This window comes from Macrobrachium nipponense, chromosome 19, assembly GCF_015104395.2.
Source record: "Macrobrachium nipponense isolate FS-2020 chromosome 19, ASM1510439v2, whole genome shotgun sequence".
NCBI lineage: Eukaryota > Metazoa > Arthropoda > Malacostraca > Decapoda > Palaemonidae > Macrobrachium > Macrobrachium nipponense.
Window position 1 is genome coordinate 33,563,983 of NC_061088.1, and position 19,736 is coordinate 33,583,718.

At 42.6% G+C, this 19,736-nt stretch overlaps 1 protein-coding gene across 1 annotated transcript in view; it reads right to left on the reverse strand.

The window, feature by feature from the left end:
- Nucleotides 1-19,736, reverse strand: part of LOC135215858 (histone-lysine N-methyltransferase 2A-like) — a gene marked incomplete in the record, with an annotated part of 122,683 nt that overhangs the window by 47,915 nt on the left and 55,032 nt on the right. The window contains 2 exon segments of the mRNA XM_064250815.1: nt 5,300-5,478; nt 7,442-10,241. Of these exon segments, the coding sequence (XP_064106885.1) occupies nt 5,300-5,478; nt 7,442-10,241 (2,979 nt within the window).

Below are 19,736 nucleotides of genomic sequence, written 5' to 3' on the forward strand. Positions count from 1 at the left end.
CGCTCTCGGAGGAGATACTTGACAGTCTCCACCCTTGAAGCGATAGGGACTTCACCGACTGGTGGTACCTCTCCACGTGAGGCTGACACAGAAGGTTGCTCCATGGAGGTAACTCTCTTGGCACATCTACTAGGAGTTCCAGTAGGTCTGGAAACCACTCTGCTTTCGGCCATAACGGGGCTACAGGGTCATCTTGAGGTTCTGAGACCGCATTACCCTGTTTCAGAACCTGACGGATTAGACAAAATGGAGGAAATGCGTACACGTCCAGATTGTCCCAGGGGTGTTGTAGCGCATCTTCTGCTGCTGCCTCTGCGTCCGGGACTACTGAACAATACACTTCCAACTTTTTGTTGTACCTGGTTGCGAATAGGTCTATGATCGGTCCATTCCCACAACATGAGCATCCCGTCCACTACCTGTTGGTGTAGGGACCACTCCGTTCCCAGAATCTGATCCCTGCGGCTCAACTTGTCGGCCACTATGTTTCTTTTTCCCGGAATATACCTGGCCTTGATGTCTACCAGGTTCTCTATAGCCCACTGGTGAAGTTGAACTGTCATCACATGTAACTGCCGAGAAACTAGGCCTCCTTGCTTGTTTATATAAGCTACTACTGTGGTGTTGTCTGACATCAATACCACCGAGTGTCCCTTTACTCTCTCCCTGAATTCTTGTAGAGCCAGGAAAGCTGCTTTCAACTCCAGCACGTTTTATATGGAGTTCTCTGTCCTTGCAACTCCATTTTGCTGACACCATCAACTCCTCCATATGGGTCTCCCCAGCCTTCTAGTGATGCATCCGAGAACAGCAAGAGGTCTGGGGAGGATTGTTTGAAGGGGGACACCCACTGTCAGATTGTCGTCGTCCACCCACCACAGCAAGTCTTTCCTCACTTCTGCCGACAAGGAATTTGCTCGTACGGGGTGATCTACTGTTGGTGACCAAAACTCCTTCATCCTCCATTGTAGGGACCGAAGGTGTAGCCTTCCTTGTGGTACTAGCTTCTCCGGGATGAGGTTAGGATTCCCAGCACCACCTGCCACTGTCTTGCTGGCTGTGTCTGCTTTCCCAGAAAGGCATTCACCACTTGTTTGCATTTCTGTACTCTTTGTCTGTCGGGAATACTTTGGCTTGTGTTGTGTCTATCACCATTCCCCAGATATTCCAAACGTTGACTTGGATCCAGCTGCGACTTCTGCTGATTCACCACAATACCTAGGCTGTGACAAAGCTGCAGGAGGGTCGCCTGTCCCTGAGTAATTTCTCCCTGGACTTTGCTATCACCAGCCAATCGTCCAGATATCTTATCAGCCTGATCCCCTGAGCGTGCGCCCATGCCGACACGAGGGTGAACACTCTTGTAAAAACTTGAGGAGACGTTGTCAATCCGAAGCCACAGGACCTTGAACTCGAAAGCTTCCCCTGCAAGACTGAAGCGGAGAATTTCCTTGAAGACTGATGGACTGGTATCTGAAAGTATGCGTCCTTTAGATCGACTGTCAGCATAAAGTCTCCGATTCTGACTGCTTGTAGAACCGTTTTCGGAGTTTCCATCTTGAAACTGGTTTTCCTTATAAACAGATTCAGCGTTGACAGGTCTATTACTGTCCTCCACTCCCCGTTGGATTTGGGTACCAGGAAAATCCTGCTGTAGAAGCCTTTTGTCGGACTGCATACTTGTTGCAACAGCTCCTTTTTCCATCATCTTCTTCACTTCGTCCTTGCAGAAAATAGTGGCCTTCTGAGATCTGTGGGCATAAGTGACGTGGGGTAATGGTTGATCTGTCAGGGGCGGGGTTACCTCGAACGGAATCAAATACCCGATCCTGAGAACATCCACCACCCACTGCTCTGCCCCTAGTTCCTGCCACACCTTCCAGTGATTTGCCAGGCAACCCCCCACTGGTGTGGCCGAGTGATGGGAGGCACCCATCCTATCTTCTTGAGCCTCTCCCCCTTCCCCTATTGCCCCTTCCTCTGTTGTTTCTATTGTAAAAGGGCCGATGAGTTTATCCTCTTTGGGGAAGAGGGTCTTGTGACTCTATTAGGGATGCTATGTCTCACTGGTTTCTTTCGAGACATCTGCTGTTGTCTTCCCTCCAAAGGAATAGTTTGACTGTTAGAGGTTTTCCTAACTGCCTGTTGCACCAACCTATCGTTAGTGTCCATCCTTCTTCTATCTATCGCTTCTTCCAGTATGACCTCTGGCAACAGTAGTTGCGATTCCAAGATATCCCCATTCCTCATTGCTAACAGGAATCCAAATCCACATTGCGGCTTAGTCTAGCCAATGCTGCATCTCTCCTCATCAGCAGGATATTTGCCCAAACATTGGCACTTACGTTTGTCAGGTACGCAATCGCCTTGGACCCTGACTGTAGTAATCTAATGAACAATGGTTCATCTACTACTTTCCTTGTTGCTTCCGAGGATGCAATTTTCGCCACTGCTGTTGACCAAAGGTCTAACCAGGACGCAGCCTGAAAGACAGAAGAAGCTGTTGCTTCTACGTGGCAGCCTCTTGGTACGTCATCGAAGGGCACTCCATTTTAACCTGATCCAAGGTTAATCCAGGCCTTAACCTTACAACATTAGGGTTCATTTGTCTAGACAGCAAAGGGACCTTCGGTGTCGTATAATATTTCCTTTGCTTTATCATTGGAGGGGGAATAAATTTAAATGATCTATTAGAGCTTAAGGAATTATCCCTCCCTGCAATCTTTGCGTTTACGTGTTGCAAGACCGATTCCGCATGACTCGAGCAAGGCAATTCATACGACACCTTGGTATCCCTCTTTAGTCCAAACGCCATGTCAATTCCAGGAGGAAGAATACTGGCCGGTGTTTCTGCCTTCTCCGAAAGGCTATTGAATTGACGAATCAAATCAATAACCTCTGCATACGAGGCCAGAAACTCTTGTTTTCCCCTTCCTCCGGCTCTAGTGTACCACTCTCGTCACGAGAGATGTTTGTCTCGCCCCTCCCATCTTCTGACAGACGGCCCGGAATCCACGGCCGCCTGCCCCTACGGCCGCGGCCTCTTTGATCTTTGCTGGCCGCTGTTGGCTCGATCCCAGATAGTCAGCAGGGAACGAGAACGCCTCACTCTTTCTCTGCTCACGGATCTAGAGCGATAATCTCGACTAGATCTCCAAGATGAAAGGCTCCCTTAAGACAGAGGTAAGTTCGTCTTATTTTAGCATTGGCATCGTTTTCGAGCGTCGGCGAGCCAGGCCTCGGCCTTCTATCCAGACGGACACTGCCTTCCACGAACGTATCCGCCGAGGTTGCCAACTCTCTATTTTTTGTACTTTTAATAGGAGCCTTATCGTCCTGCGTACGTATTTTGAACGGCCTTACGGCGAACTGGGACCTGCTTCCATCCTCTGCTGCACCTTTCGCCGCCAACGTCGATTTTACCAGAGGTATCGCAGTTTTTGCGATCCGAACTGGCAACTCCGCCTCGCCGCTAGCTCGCCGGCCGTCACCTCTCTCGCTTGTTCGGACTCTTGCGAACGGCTTCGTCTGGCAACCTTGTGCTTAATAGCCACTGATTTTCCGTTTCCTTCTTGCTGACTTGGAAATGACAGTCTTCGTCCGAAGGAGAGGAAGAATTGATTCTTCTCCTCTTGGCCCGAGGATCCGCTAGGAACTCCCGAATCCTCCTCCAACGCTTGACTGGCGCTCGCCGTGACGTTATCGGACTTACTTAGCGATGACGCCGAACTAGAGGAAGAGACGAAGAAGGCGAATCACACTTTTTCTTTTTCTTTTTGCCTCTCTTATTCATTCTCTCCTCTATATCCTGTAACTTCTGCATTACAGTTTGCATTGACGGATCAGAAGGCGTATTAGCGTCTGGGTGCAGCGAAAAAGACGAGAACCGGTCTGTGACGTCATCACGCCTGCCATCTCAGAGTGTGACGTATGTTGTGACGTCATCGCTCTCGTAGGGAGAGACTGAGAGGTTTTCTGCTGGTAACCGCACGTTTGCTGCCAAATTACCTCCCACGTTCTGCATCGCTGTAAATACTGAGTGGGATGGAGAAGCAGCGGCATTAATTCCCATAAATTGCAAGCCCGGGGGATGAGGAACATTCAGCGCTGCCGGCCCGGTGCTGGAACCGTGACGTCATATAATGCGCAAGCAGACCATCCAAGGGTTTGGTACGCCTGGTAGGCCTAGCGCTGACCACGTACCATCTAACCTATGCGTTCTTGCGTAGCAGGAGCCTGGAACAAAGATGGCGGATCTCCCCCTCTACTTGCTGGGAACAAAGGAGAGTGCAAATTATTCATAAAATTACCCAGGCCCCTCCTGACGTTTCCGATACAGAACCGCTAGGAGAAACCGAAGGGGTACGAGACAATTCAAAAGCAGGTGGAGAAACATATGGAGCAGCCTGGTTTATTACCGATACAAAACAAAGAAGACCGGTAAGGTTTGGTCATCCAAAGATGGCGTAACTTCCCCCTTCCCCTTTTGTATGGCTTTTCACATAGAACTTCTTCCACTGTTCCACGACCAACCGCGACAAACAGAACACGGATTAGTAACCGTACATACGTTTTCCCTGCACCTACTACACGTTGGATGAGGATCCGTCGACACCAGAGGTTAGGAACTAGAACAAGGGAAGCCACTGACTCCTGGGGCATTTCCTTTTGTCCTCCTCTTTCCGAAGCGGTAGACGATCCCGCTTTGTTGAGGCAAAATTCTCCATCATACCACGTATACACTCTTACCACACACTGATCACACTTGGAGAAAGAAAGGAATGAAAAAATCAAAAAATGAAATGGATAAAGAACGGGCAAACTGAAAACCGCTTTAAATGAGATAGACAGTAACACGTCTTATCTTAAAGGCGGTAGGAAAATAACTGATGGGTCACAGGTAGCCGTGGGCATTCTGGGTATACATGCCCCGTGACCTGTATAGATGCCATTAGTCCCTGGATCTCACAAGTGTAATTTTAATTCTACCGGTTTCCAGCTTGGCGCTAGTAATCTAATGTTAACACCGAAGGTTTTTTTGTTTCGTGTATGAACAAATGCATTTTTCAAAAACATTTTTGGGGGTCTAGAACACATTAACAGTATTTACATTATTCCTTAGGGAATTATCGTTTCGGTTTTCGTTGGAGGTTTCAGGACAGATTACACACACACGCATGCACACAGCAGGGAAATATGTTGATTTGAATTTTCTTTTTCCTTAACCACACTCGCTCAAAAGTACTTTTGTTGAAAAATTAACGCATACATCTTCCCCATTCTAACACTAGTAACTTACCTTGTGGTTGAAAGCTGTATTTCATCTTGCTGCACTGGAGCACGCTCAGGCATACGACGATGTTTTGAAGCCAACCAACTAAAGATATCATAAGGAGAGCGTGTTTTGAAAGACTCGGTACGGGCACAGCCTGTTGGGTTCTCTTCAACAGCACCTTCTTCTTGAGGTCTACGATGGAACTGTGATATAGTTTTAATTACTTTAGAAACAATGCATACCAATTTTGAGGGTTGCACATACTGTATATATGAAGAAAATATTCAACATCACTGTTAACAGTTAAATCAGTGAAGCATATTTAGATTTGTTTCTACGCTAAATTTCAACAGCCAATGGTTTATTAATTCATAAGAGCAAATTTTAAAACTTACTGCTAAACTACACATTCAAAACTAAATAAACTCAGTATACATGATGTATACCTGGTCTGCAGGGATTAACTAATTCCTTGACTGCTTTACACTTTTGTATGTATATACAGTGCTGGCCCCTTTTTACATGTTTCACATTTCTGTTTCATTCTGTCATGGATTTTTGTGGAACACATTACTCACTAGTCCTTGGGAGAAATTTCACTAATTTGAGAATTTTTTCACTGAGCAATATTCACTAATTACTGTATTTCTTTTAAGGGTACTGTAAGATGTATTTGAAATTATATTACTGTATATTATAATGTTTTTGGATGATAGAGCACAGTATCTGAAATATTCGCTAATTATTTTAATTTTATTTTCCAATCTGCTTTTATTGAATGGAAAAACTTTTATATAATTACTATAGCATGGCAAGAATGAAAAAATTACTGACAGAGTAACATCATGTTTATCTATGAAACTATACAAAACAACCATACATATATAGAAAATCAACCTTTCACTTATCTCAGAGAGAGAGAGAGAGAGAGAGAGAGAGAGAGAGAGAGAGAGAGAGAGAGAGAGAGAGAGAGAGAGAGAGAGAGAGAGAGAGAGATATTGATTCATAGGCACTTAAACTGGCTGGGATGAGAGTACAGTGTTGTGTTTTGCCTAGATGAAATTTTGTTTTAAAAATATTTTTACGAAGATTTGAGATGAAACATCAACCGAGATAAAATATTTTCTTGTGTACTATTATAATATGTGAGATAATTCTAATCAACTAATCTTGTAATGAAATACAGTACAATAAATGAAAGGAAAAAATATGGCAACAATATACTTCAGTTATGAAATTCCTGGATTTGTTTGTTTTGGTAATTGAGAAGAGAGATTTTGGCAACAAGAATGACAGCACAAGAATTTTTTAATAAATTTATGGGAGATGGTAAGGACTAACCACAAAATGACATAAACCACGCACTTATTGTAATGTAAATAATTTTATCATAAATGTATTTGTAGGTCATCACGAAAATACTAACATGACGTACCAACATAGCATTCTCTGGAGGTCTTGTCCTGTTGTTCTAAACCACCCATGTGTATTTTACTGTACAGTAAATATCATTTCAAAATAATCTTACAACACAGGAAAATATCAATACTATACATAAAATGTTCAACCAGTGCAATATACTATGTGCAGAATGATGCCATACGCCAAAGAAAATATGCGTCTGAATGATAAGGGATACTTAAGATTAACAGTTGTATGCTGGTACTTAATTTTGCAACATGACTTTGAAATAATATTAGGGAGTTTTGGGATGAGTTTGAGGTATATTTTTGTTTGTACTCTCAAGTTTGGCAATGAACTGTTAAAATAGGTAGTTATAAGCATCTTATGGGTGTATATAGCCAACTAAAGAGTAACAGTAGTAGAAGAGTACTGTAATGTGAAGTAACTTTGGGTGTCTTAGGATAATGGCAGTTACTACAAGCATTTTAGTTTAAGGGGTAAAAGGTATTTAGCAGTTATATACCAATTATAAATATTTTTAGAGGTGATTTTTTCACATTAGGTTCTGGAACATATTCCCGCATAAGGGGGAGGGGGGGGCTATGGCACTATATCACACCTGACAAATTAATTCATTTATAAAATATTTCTTTTTCCCCTAGTATTTCTCTACCCTATTTATCCACATTTGATCAACAGGTTAATTCTGTTCACTTATCCAGTCCTATTTCATTTTAAATAAGTTGCAAAGGATTTACTTACTTGGAAGGAGTATTTATGACAGTCCTTAGCACCAGGCAGCTGCTCCAGCAGGTACTGAACAGCATTATGAGTGAGGCCAAGCATATGAAGACCCGATATAGCTCCTCCACCAGGCCCACTGTCAAACTGTACACTATTGGCAACCTTGGCGTCCATTTTCATGTTTGCTCTAGCAGCTGATACAGCATCAAATACCTTCTGCCACACTTCTGATATATGGCGGGACTCCACATGAAAGCCATCCTCTGAGGTTAATTCAAAGACAATGTATGGTTCTGTGCTGCAAGTCTTGGGCTTTTCAAAGATGGATGGATCATCCTGGGAAGGATTAAGCATAGGGTTGATAGAGAAATTCGGTAACTGCTCATTAACATACAGATCCTGTGATATATCTTTATTGGCAAATATCAGGTCTTTTTCCTCATCTCGACTCTTTGTTTTCTTTCTTTTTGGACCAACTGAGACTTTGGCCTTGATTCTCAATTCCTTGACTTCTGGAGCTGGAAGAGGAGCATCTGGACCAGACATTGGCAATACACTGAAACCAGTGCTAGTGGAAGTGTCTTTGCGCACAACAAGCCTGTATGACTGGGTCTCCAATTGTTCTTTTTTGTCTTTATCTACACTTCGACTGGCAAAGTCATTTTCAGAATCAGATTCTGAATCTGAAGCAACTCTTTGGAGTCTATTCTGAACCTTTAAAAATTCTTTGGACTGATTCTCCTCATGAGGGGTTACTCTTTCTAACTGTAATACTTCCTGTCTCTGCTTCTGACGTTCCATCTGCTTCTCTTTCATTGCATCTCTATAACTGTAGGTGGGCCTTGGACGTACAGTGGCAACTTTAGGACTTGTTTCGACAGAAGTTAACTTTGTTGTAGAACTACATGTTGATAGAGAAACGACAGATGTAGTGGTGATTACTGCAGGTGCAACTGTTGCTACAGTTCTTACACCAGAGATTGGTCTTTCAGAAAAGGGAAGACGAGAATGACTTACACTCTCTTGAACAGATGATGTGTCCACAGCACCAGATGTTGTGGTAGTACTGAGAGAAGGAAGGGGTTGAATGACCTGAGGGGCTACCGATGCTTGTGGCCGTTGTCGAGCCAATGGAGCTGAATAGCTGCCTATTGCAGATGATGTTGGTAAACTTACAGATGGGGTGTGGCATGGCAATGCTGAACTTAAAGTAGTTCCTATGGACTGGTTCAAATGAACTGGCTTAGCTCCTCCACTGCTGAATGACAGCTCTGGAGACAAAATGTTTGCAGTTTGCTGTGGCTGTTGCTGCGATGTGCATATCTGGCTGTTATGTATGTCAGAAAATGACAAGCAAGGTGATGAATGCATCTGTCCAGTAGGTTGCTGGAGATGGTGTGATGCTGCAATCTGAGTACCTGGCTGAGACGAAACAGCAGCAGGATTATACTGCATAACTGAGTTGACCTGTTGTTCTGGGTGTTGTTGTATAACTTGAGTCTGTGTCTGTGGCTGCTGCTGCTGTTGCTGTTGAGGCAAATACTGAACAGGCTGCATACCAGAAACCATTGGTTGATTTATAACTAAAGCTTCTGGTGTCGTGAATGAGTAAGTTATGTTTGTGTTGACAACTTGTGGCATTACAACAGAGCTTTGCTGTGGGGTAACAACAAGCTGTGGCTGAGGGACAACTACAGGTGTAGTAGGGTAAGTTACCAAGCTTCCCCCTCCACCTCCCATTTCTCCATCACGGAAACTACCTACGTACTGTAGAGTATATCCCTGTGGAACAGCCACAGAAGGTGCAGAAACCATAGTCAAAACCTGAGCCTGAGGATTCACTTGTGGGGAAACTTGCTGCGCAACTTGTGTTGCTACTGGAGATGCCATCTGCATAGCAGGACTTAAAGTTACTGGAGAAGCTAGCTGAGGTGTGGCTGAATAAGGGCTTGACTGTCCACTAAACTGCTGGAAAGTCGCAGCAGTGGGTGCAGCCTGTGTTATTAACTGAGCTGAAGTACTCCCCATTGGCTGCATTGCTACCTGTATTGGAGCTGCTGTTACTGCAGTAGCAGGTGCCATCTGAATGCCAGAATTTACACCCTGATAATGATGTTCTTGGGCAGGCATAGCAGGAGCCCGACGATAACTATAATTGCGTGGCCCTCGCATCAAACGCATATTTGAATACCGTCTGGGACTTGAATTTTTCTTCACTATGGGACTAAATTTAACAGGCGATACAGGAGGTGGTACAAAGACATCTGTACCTGGTGATGGACCTCCTGGGACTACTTGTAACAATTCCACATCTTCCCCACAAGCTAAAGAACTTTTCTTGATAGCTGTTCTTACTTGCCTATGAACTCCAGGTTGGCGAGGTAAATTGGTGTCTAATCTAATCTTTTTAACAGTCTGTTCTTCCCCTGAGGGTTTTGGACGGCCAAGTACAACATCAGGGTTATCTTGAGTCGTCTCACCTAAAACATTAGCAGCTATTCCCTTGGCTTCCAGGTTGGAAACAATATTTTCAATCAATGAAATATTCTGACTGGTTGAGAAGTCCTGGAGGGGAATCTTTGGTGAAGCAGAACCATCAATGGATTCTATTCTGATAGAGGACATAGAGCTTTTTGGAGTTTCAGAGATTTCTTGCATGGTCCCAGACACTGGGAATGGGGGTAAATCTGTTTTTATTTTGTCATCATCATCTTCAAGTTTAGTACTTTCATATGGATCATCCTCATCCTCTGATGTACTAGAACTGTCAACTTCAAAAGTACAAGTCTCAATGTGCTTCTGGTAACTTTCCTTTGTTCTGAAAAGAAAAGAGAAATTACCTTTCATTTATATTTAACCACATATCAAATGAATGTGAAAAAACCTTGAAATGAACAAATGGTTTTGCCAAAGAGGAAAATTTCTTAAAATATTCATACAAAAAATTACAAAAATTCTAAATTTCTTGGAAAGATGCCCAGTACTTTAAGTATATACTGAAACAGATAATGTTAACTGTTCTCAAGCTATGTATCTATTAACAACTAAGAAATATGTTTACAGAAATTTATTATTTTACATAAAATAAGTCTTTATATAAAGCAATTCATCATAACAGCCTATAATACATGAGAGATGAGGAGAGAGCACGAGAGAGAGAGTAGAGTAATAATAAAGTTGCGAACTTTGTTTATGTAAAAGCATGGTTTGTAATCACAAATACATACATCACAAAAAGAGCCTGAATCACTATTTAGGCTGAGGGGCAAAGATGAATCCAAGAAGGGAGACAATGCCACCAGAAGTTTATTACAAGGAAAGATAATAGGGCGTTGGCAAATGCAGGTCCACAATGAATGCTCATGGGCTCAAGATTTATAATGGAAGGATCTCCAGGTTTTAGCCACTCCCAAAAGCAATGGGTCTGCAGTGAATGAGAACCCAAATAATAATTGAAAGAAGAGGCATAAAACAGTGAATATGTGTACATATCACCTTTTTGTCAGATGTCTGATGAACAAATATGACAAAAAGTGAGATGACTGTTGTAACAATACTCAAGGCAAGAACATAACTAGACTTCATGGCAACCAAAAATGAAGGAAAACTGCCATCAGACTGTGAGGTGACTGGTGCTCACCTTAGAGATGATAGAGAACACAGGATAAAGAAACAGCAAAAAAGGATGAAAGGGTACAATCATCTAAAGCCATAATCATGAGCAAGGCAGGTCCCCTATGGCTGTCAGAGCAAAATTTCAAGACACAACTTCTGTAACCAAGGCAAAACATTCACTACCAATGACCAACCTCAACAACTTCCAGAAAGAAGTGCGTGAGGAGCAAACAGGAAGAACCACCATTATAGATGTTAAAAATGAGCCGAGCCAACTGAGCACCAGACTTTTGGAGTACCTAATGAAAAGCACATTAGTAACTGACACAATGAGAGCACCCTGATGATGATGATTAAAAAAAAAAAAAAAAAAAAAAACAAACAAACAAACAAACAAACAAAGCAAGAGACTATTATGAACTCTTCAGTTCAACTACTGAGGTGTCACAGAACCAAGGTCATGGCCCACCTTAAGAAATCCAATGGAAAACTAAGAACATAGCTTGATAAATCATCTCTCATTTAGTGCTGAAAAGGTACTGGAAAAGTACCACAAAAATCATGACAGCTGGGAAAAGTGACATCATATGTCGGGAAAAAGAAGGCCTCTACTGGATGAGAGCCCTGTTATCGTTTAAGGTTACGAATCCTGCTCAGTTACCAGTGAAGGGTTTTAGCAAAAGACTCGGTTATCAGTGAAGCACCAGAAGAAGACAGGTAACTGCCCAAACGGGTCACAGCGCAGAACTCAGAAACTGGATACCTAAAGTTTGCAATAAAAAGTGCCAAAGCTTTGACCAAGAGTGGAAGCAAGGAAGCTGATTACACATATCATTTTGCCAACAGAAACTGAGCTGGAAGACAGAGAGGAAAAGCTGTCTGGGGCTTCAACAGACCTCAGGAGCCAAGTCAAGTACAAAAGTGTGAGAAGGGATTAACTGCCAGCATACTCTAACAATGGTGAAACTGTCTAAGAGATGCCAGCACTAGTGAAGGAAGGTGAGCTAAAAAAAGGAGATTCCCTGGATCATTCAGAGAAGGTATATTATGGCCCAAACCTACAAGCTCATAGCAAAAGCCCAGAACTGTCACAAGCCATACACATTATAGTCCACACTGGAATAGCATCTATAAGTGCTTTGCCTGAGAATGCAAAGCCATGACATTAATTTGAAGGCAGAGGTCGAAGGGCCAAGCACTGGCCAAAAAGGGTGGCACATTATCAAATTAAGAAAACATTTAAGGGGGCCAGCCAGTACCCCTATATATGGTGGTATAGGGCAAAAAACGCAGTCATGATAAAATTCATGGAGCCGCGTATGGCAATGGAGAATGTGTATACTAAATATTTTGTCAAAATTCCTCTTACTTTCATAGTTACAGGGTAATTAGTAAAAGTAACTCTATAAGCCAAAAACATTGATCTTTACAAGAAAATGCATTATGTATTTCTTTTGTTATTGTAAATTTTGATAATTAAATTATCAAACAAATTGTGAACAATGGCATCTGTAGAGATTCCATGAGTCACAAGATGGGAAGGTATGCTTACACGGCCTTCAGTGCGAGCAGAAACATGAGAAAGAGTACATGTTCGAGTTTCACCTCAGACATTCGCTTCCTTTTAAATCTGTTTTTCTTTGTTTTGCCAAGAAGAAAATTGACTCTAATAAGAGTTCAGAAGATAATATCAGTGATATTATCAGAGTTAGTAAAGGAGAGAGAGAGTACTGCATATGAGGAGCACCGTCTCGCTTGACGTGCAGTGCCCCAGGCTATGATCTTTGAGCAAAGGGATCTTCATTTGTGATAAATAACAGTTTTGGTTTATTAATACCCAAAAAGGAATATAAAATTCATAATAATGATTTATTAACACTGTCTTGGTAAAAAGAGAGTACGTACACATTCGAGTTTCACCTCTGACATTCGCTTGCTTTTATGTCTGTTTTTCTCTGTTTTGGTAAGAATTTCATCATTCCTAAGAGGAAAAGACATGCAAAACATCTTGCTTACATACAAGAAAATTTGCTCTAATAAGAGTTCAGATAATAATATCGGCGATATGAGAGAGAGAGAGAGAGAGAGAGAGAGAGAGAGAGAGAGAGAGAGAGAGAGAGAGAGAGAGAGAGAGAGAGAGAGAGAGAGAGAGAGAGTTGCATAAGAAAAGAGTGCCCCGTCTCACCTGACGCAGTGCCCCAGGCTACGATCTTTGAGCAAAGGGATCTTCATTTATGATTAAATTGTAATAAATAACATAGTTTTGGTTTATTAATACCCAAAAAGGAATCTAAAATTCACAGTAATCATGATTTATTAACCCCGACTTTGTAAAAATTCAAAGAAAAACTTTGAATGCCTGTATCTCAAAAGTAAACTTATGGACCTTCAAAGTCTATCCTCTCCCTTAGTTTTAAAGCTATAGCATTGAAATTTGGTATATAACTTAGAACGACACAGAACACTCAAATGAAGCCATTTTTCTCATTTTTGTTTCATTTTTTTTCTTACATTTTTTTTCCCAGATTTATAGGGTTTATTTTTTTACCACAATGAAAAAATTCAATGTAGCAAAAATATTACTTTTAGAAAAAAAAACCTCTTCATTTGATTAAAGGTCTACATCAGGTCGATATATGGTAGTAATCCCACGTCTTAATATTAAATATCAAGGGAGGAGATAGAATGTGAAAAATGGTTATTTTCGGGATAAATCACACTGGCGTCACAAAACCGAAGGTCAGAAGCAAGAATCATGTGGTTTGGAGATGTCCCAAGTCACCTTATTAAGTGATATAAATGTCAAAGTCCTGTCCTTAAAAAATGGCATTAGTCGGCTAGCCCCCTTAACAGGAACTTGAGGAACATAGTGCTGCTTCACTGGACCTGGAGATCTTTGCGAGATATTACCTTCTCTAGGTTTCCAATGATTATTACCTCTGGAATTCAAGTGAGTTAGAGGCAAGGCCCAAGTCAACAGTGTAGGAAGATAAGCAAACAACTTGGACAGAGACCTTGAAATATGGAAGGCAGCAGCCAACCAGACTGATACTGAGGTGAGCCAACATCAGTCCACACAAAACGAGGGAAACTTAGAATAAGTGGTCAGAGATGGAGAACAGCTACAAGTTTGAGTAATCTGAGGTTTTCTGGTATCATGACATTTATGGTCGCTGACACCTATGTCAAACAAAACTGAATAAATTTAAAACCATCGAAATTTAATATAATAACCAAGTGAATTACATCATTTTCAGATGACCAACCTCTGATACAAATATAAAAAGGCTGCTGGTGCATTACATCCTCAAGAGATGTAATGACATTTAAGATCCCTAAGACTGGGCCATTCAACCTGCACATGACTCTGTTAAGGGGACCAAACAAACCTCACAGTAGTTGGAACAGTACTGTCCCATCTTTCCATTCTTTCAAGATGATAACACTTCTGATCTCTTTATTAAGTTCTGATTTACCAAAGCCTAATGTTCTTTCCAGGGTTCTAGAATTAACATTTTGATTTGTAGGGTGACATATCTGCCCAAAAATGCACATCACCTTGGTAGTAGATGCTTGCTTTGCTAGTCGATTTGACTCCCCATTGCCATGTACTCATACATGTGCTGGAACTCAACAAACTAATCCTTATTCGCAGTCCTCTACTCTCCATAATATGAAGCTACTGTAAAGCCTTAAAATCTAGAGGTTGACATCGTGCTTGTAATAGGCAATTTGAATCACAGATGGTGAATTTGCCTACCTATTTATATTTTTTCAATCGTTTATAAAATATCATATCCAACACCAGTGCCGGAATCTGAGCCATCAATAAAATGACAATTTTTAATCAATTTGTATCATTCATAGCCAACAAACCTGAGATCTTAACAATGGGATAATCTTGCGCCAGCATCTGGCAACTCATGCATATACGAGGTGGAAGCTGGTTACCAACCAGGCATAGAACCCCATGACACGTCAAGTCTTCCTTTGACCGCCTTGGAGAGTAGTCGCTTGTGCTCTCCTTCCCAAGCCGGTTGCTTTGTTTGCCTGTGATTTCTTTGTTTCAATGTGTTTGTGTGTGTGCTTTCTTGATTATCATGAAGTCCTCCAATTCTTGTAGGCCTCATCATTGCATGTGCCCAGGCATTCTGGGATACATGTAGTAGGTGCAGATCTAATTTTTGTATCATTACTAATCCTTGCCCGGAATGTCGTCCTTGGCCTGCGTCACAGCGGAGAGCGTTCTACAAAAAGAGGGAGCATCGTAGAATATCCACTTGTCCTTCTTGGGAGTTTTTTTTTTTGCCTCCTCATTTGGAGTTCAGCATCCTCATCTTCCATAAGCATTCCCTCTGCATCAGTTGTACCGCTGTCTCCTTCCTTTTCTTCTATCAATTCGTCGTTGGAAGTATCAGGAGTTGCACAGGATGAAATTATGTTTCATGTAGCCCCCGTCCCAAGCTATATAATGTCCTTCCAAATCAAACAAGATTATTTGGTCTCTAGGCCTATGGGATGCCCCTTCTTTGGATGACCTACTCTTGCATCTCTTGGCAGCTCGTAACCCCCTCTGGCTCCCTCGCCAGTCCCCCTACCTCCAGGTCAACACTACTTAGGCTCTTGTGTGCTACCTTGTAGCGGATGCCTTTGTCAACGTCAGTGCCTACTGGGTTGCACTTTATTGCTCAGCCAGTGAGGCCAACGACCAGCGCTGCCATTTGAGATGTCATGACATTACTTCCAGCATCCTCTCAGCCTATGATGTCAGCTGTGGTGGCGTCTCTACCTCCCATTGTTGTGACGTCACCTGCATCTTCGCCTATGACATCATCACAACCTCTCGCTGAGCCATCGGAGACGTTTCAAGCTATGATGTTGGAGACTTATGGACTTTGTGGTGTCATCTTCTGCATGTGAGAGGAGTGCTTTACCTACTTCTCTACACGGCCGTGTTTCTCCCTTACACACGTACGTGACCATGGAAGCGTTAGCCCTCCATCTCAACCATTTCCGTCTCCTGTACCTGTTCAAGTCCACCCTAAAGTTGATAAGGCTCTGATTAAGAGGTTGAAGGCGCTTGCTACAACAGTGTCTCCTGCCCCTTCCAAAGAATCTACTCCCAGCAAACCTGTGGTTGATGGTAGAGAATGTGAGACAACTCTGGTCTGCAGATTTGTTTCTCATTCGCCTTCCAAGACCAGGACCTTAGGAATCAGTCTCTTTCAGGAAGTTTGCTTTGGCATAATTTCCTGTCTTAAGACCATGCTCATGTGTCATCGCACGGCCGTGTACTTGATTCGTCGCACATCCGTAAACTTGTGTGTGGTTCATCGCATCACTGCATACACAGTTTGGCGCGAGACCATGTACAGGTTTCTTTGCATGGCCACGTTTCGGAGCCCTGTTTCAGGATCTTCAGTAGTTAGAGACTCACTCCAACCAGATGATGTTCGGCTTCCTAGGGAAGTCTCTCCAGTGCCATTAGGGAAGGATGAGGGCCCTTCCAAGCTGCCTTCTCCATGTTGTCGGTCTCCTTTGTTGGAACGAGAGAAGGGAGAGAGCCAGAAGTTTGTCTTTCCAGAGGTTATTGATCTCCTTGTCGAGGCATGCTCAATCTATCTCTGCACTCCAATAGGTCCTCGAAGTTCCTTCCTCCTCCTCTCGTGTGGCATAGGAAGTATTATTACATCAATGTGGTTCAGCTGATGCCCCGTCACCTAAATTCGGACGTGATCTGTCTTAAGCCTGGTTTGACCTTGGATTAGGTTAGGCCTGAAGGTCCATCATTTTCTTCACTAGAGCCCTTGCTATGGAGGAAGCGCTACTGCTTCTACCATCTTTCAGTCTGTGTCCTGGTTAGACTTGTGGTCCACTGTGGTAGCCAGGATAGCATCGGATCGAGCTGATGGAGGTTTAATCAATTCTTCCTTCTTTGTCAGGCTATTGAGGTCTGTTGCTAAGGCCATTTCATATCAAGGCCATCTTAGAGCGACTTTCTGGGCCAACCACCTCCTGGCTAGGAAGGGCACGGCCTTGTCGAAGGTGGCGGGGTCAGTAAATTGGGAATCCTTGTCAGACCTCCGAAACGGGGATCACCTTGAGTTGCAGATTCTATTCTCAAGTACTCATTTAGAAGACTCAGTTGACCGGATAGGCTAGAACATCAGGCGGTATCTAAATGCAGGCTTGTTCTTGTCCTCCTCCTCCCCCTCCACAACGACAGACAAGACTGTCTCCTCATGTCAAGTCGACCAGTCATTCGACTTCTGTGAGAGCCTCTCAGTCTGCTTCTCCGTCAAAGTCAAGACAGCGACAGTGTCCCTTTCAATCTCGTCCCTACAAGGCTGGGAGGGAGAAGCCCTGTGTGCCAAACATGTTGAACAAACTTCCACCTCAGTCATGTTACTTTTTGAGATGGAAGACTGGTATCACTCAATCTGTACAAGTACCTAATGATGGAAACCCGCTAATCTCTTGCACCTATACCAGTATTTTGATGGAGGACTTGAGATGCAGATCCAAAGGAAGCTCTCCTGAATAAACTATGTAGAATACTAAGAATAAGTGACATCTTGAATGTTCCTCAGGCTAGCGTAATGGCTGCATGATGTACTAAATATAAAATCTTTTTTTCTGCTTGGGGTTGCTGTTGTTATATTTCCAATAATTAATTTTGACAGAAAAAGTGCTTTTCATAGTATTTTCTGTAGCATTTGGAGGTCTGTATTCCAATATGAATCAACATTAAAAATATTTAATGAAGCCAAACAATTAGCTTTATAGAATCTTCAAATGAGCAACCAAATTTATTTTTGGGACAAAAATACTTTTGTTTAAACTGCAAAAGGGACTCTTCGTACTTTGATGTAATTATCTTGGTACAGGTGTGCTCTAATACTGTTACAACTGACAAGTCTTGCTCCTCTAAAACTTGAAACCATTTACATCTGCCTATGCAGAGCTGTAATTTTCTCTAAGCCATTGCCATACTTGGTCCTACAAATGAGAGAGATCATCAACGTAAAGGGTGTGGAGAATGTTGTTTGGAACAACATTGGTCAATTTCTAGCTAGAGCACAAGAATCAAAAGTATGAGAACAAGGACATGAGGAACCTGAAACCCACAGGAATTAAAATTTCCTGAGACTAATTAATCAACAAAGATAATACATAGAAAAAGTTGTACCATATCCTGAGAGAGAGAGAGAGAGAGAGAGAGAGAGAGAGAGAGAGAGAGAGAGAGAGAGAGAGAGAGAGAGAGAGAGAGAGAGAGAGAGAGAAATAATGGGATGCTGCTACCATCATCTAAGAAAGAGGTCTTGTCAAAGTTTACCCAAAATGTGACCAAGTTTGTGCATAACGTCATGCAGCGAGTGGATGGGCTATTTTACCTTGTTAGGTAAAGGGAGTATAGTAGAGATAAGTATAAATGTGATTTTATATTGTGTAATCAAACCTATTTTGGTCAATGTCATTGTATAATTATGCTGAATATTGGTGCACTAGATGAATGTAACTAATTTAAATAAAAATTACAAATTTTCTGAGACAATTTGTATTTTTCATAGCTACAAACCTGACGTCTTAACAATAGGATAATTTCTAGCAAAGTCATTCAGTGATGGAATGGAAAACGAAGTGAACCTGTCATCATGCTCAGAGGGATTTTGGGCCTTGGCCACGAATTCCCGGACAAATTCGGACACTGACCCCCAACCCCTGGTGTGCTTCACATAATAGCTCAGACCGTGGAGCTCTCCTACCCTCTTGGAACATGCCAAGGCCAGAAGGAAAACTGTCTTGAACATCAAGTTCCTGTAAGATGAGTGACACAAAGGCTCATATGGACTCTTAGTGAAGCCCTTGAGAACCAAGGAAACATCCCATGTCGGAGGCTTGAGCTCCCTAGGAGAACTAGACTGCTTAAACCCCTTAACTAGCAAGGAAAGTTCCTAGGACGAGATGTCAATACCTTTAAGGTGTAACACTAAACTAAGGGCAGCCGTGTAGCCTCTAATGGCAGAAACAGACAACGTTTCTTGTCTCTGAGGAAGGTTAAAAATTCTGCTATTCGCTGAATGGAGGTTGCAAGTGGAGAAAAACCCCATTTACGACACCAATCACAGTCGATCGCCCATTTGCCTTGGTAAACCGCAGAGGTCGACTTTCTGAGACTGTTGGACATATGCCTTGCTGTTATCTGAGAAAAGCCTCTCGCTCGGAGGAGATACTTGATAACCTCCAACCATGAAGAGACCGGGATTCTACTGACTGGTGGAACCTTTCTGTATGAAGCTGACACAGGAGATGCCACCAAGGGAGAATTTCCCTCAGAACCTCTGACAACAACAGCAGATCTGGGAACCATTCCGCCTGAGGCCACAGAGACGCTACCAAAGTCATCCTGAGATCATGTGAACTCATTAGCCTGTTGAGAACTTGACGGATAAAAAAAAAAAAAAACAGAGGGAAGGCATACACCTCCAGGTTGTCCCAGGGATGTTGGAATACATCCTCTGCTAATGCTAAAAGATCTGGGACCACTGAACAGAACATCTCCAGCTTCCTGTTGAAGCGAGTCACAAAATGGTCCAGCATGGGTCTCCCCCAAAACCTAGAAGAGCTTGTCTGCTACCACTTGAAGAAGGGACCACTCTGTGCCTAGGATCTGAACCTGACGACCGAGTTTGGCTGC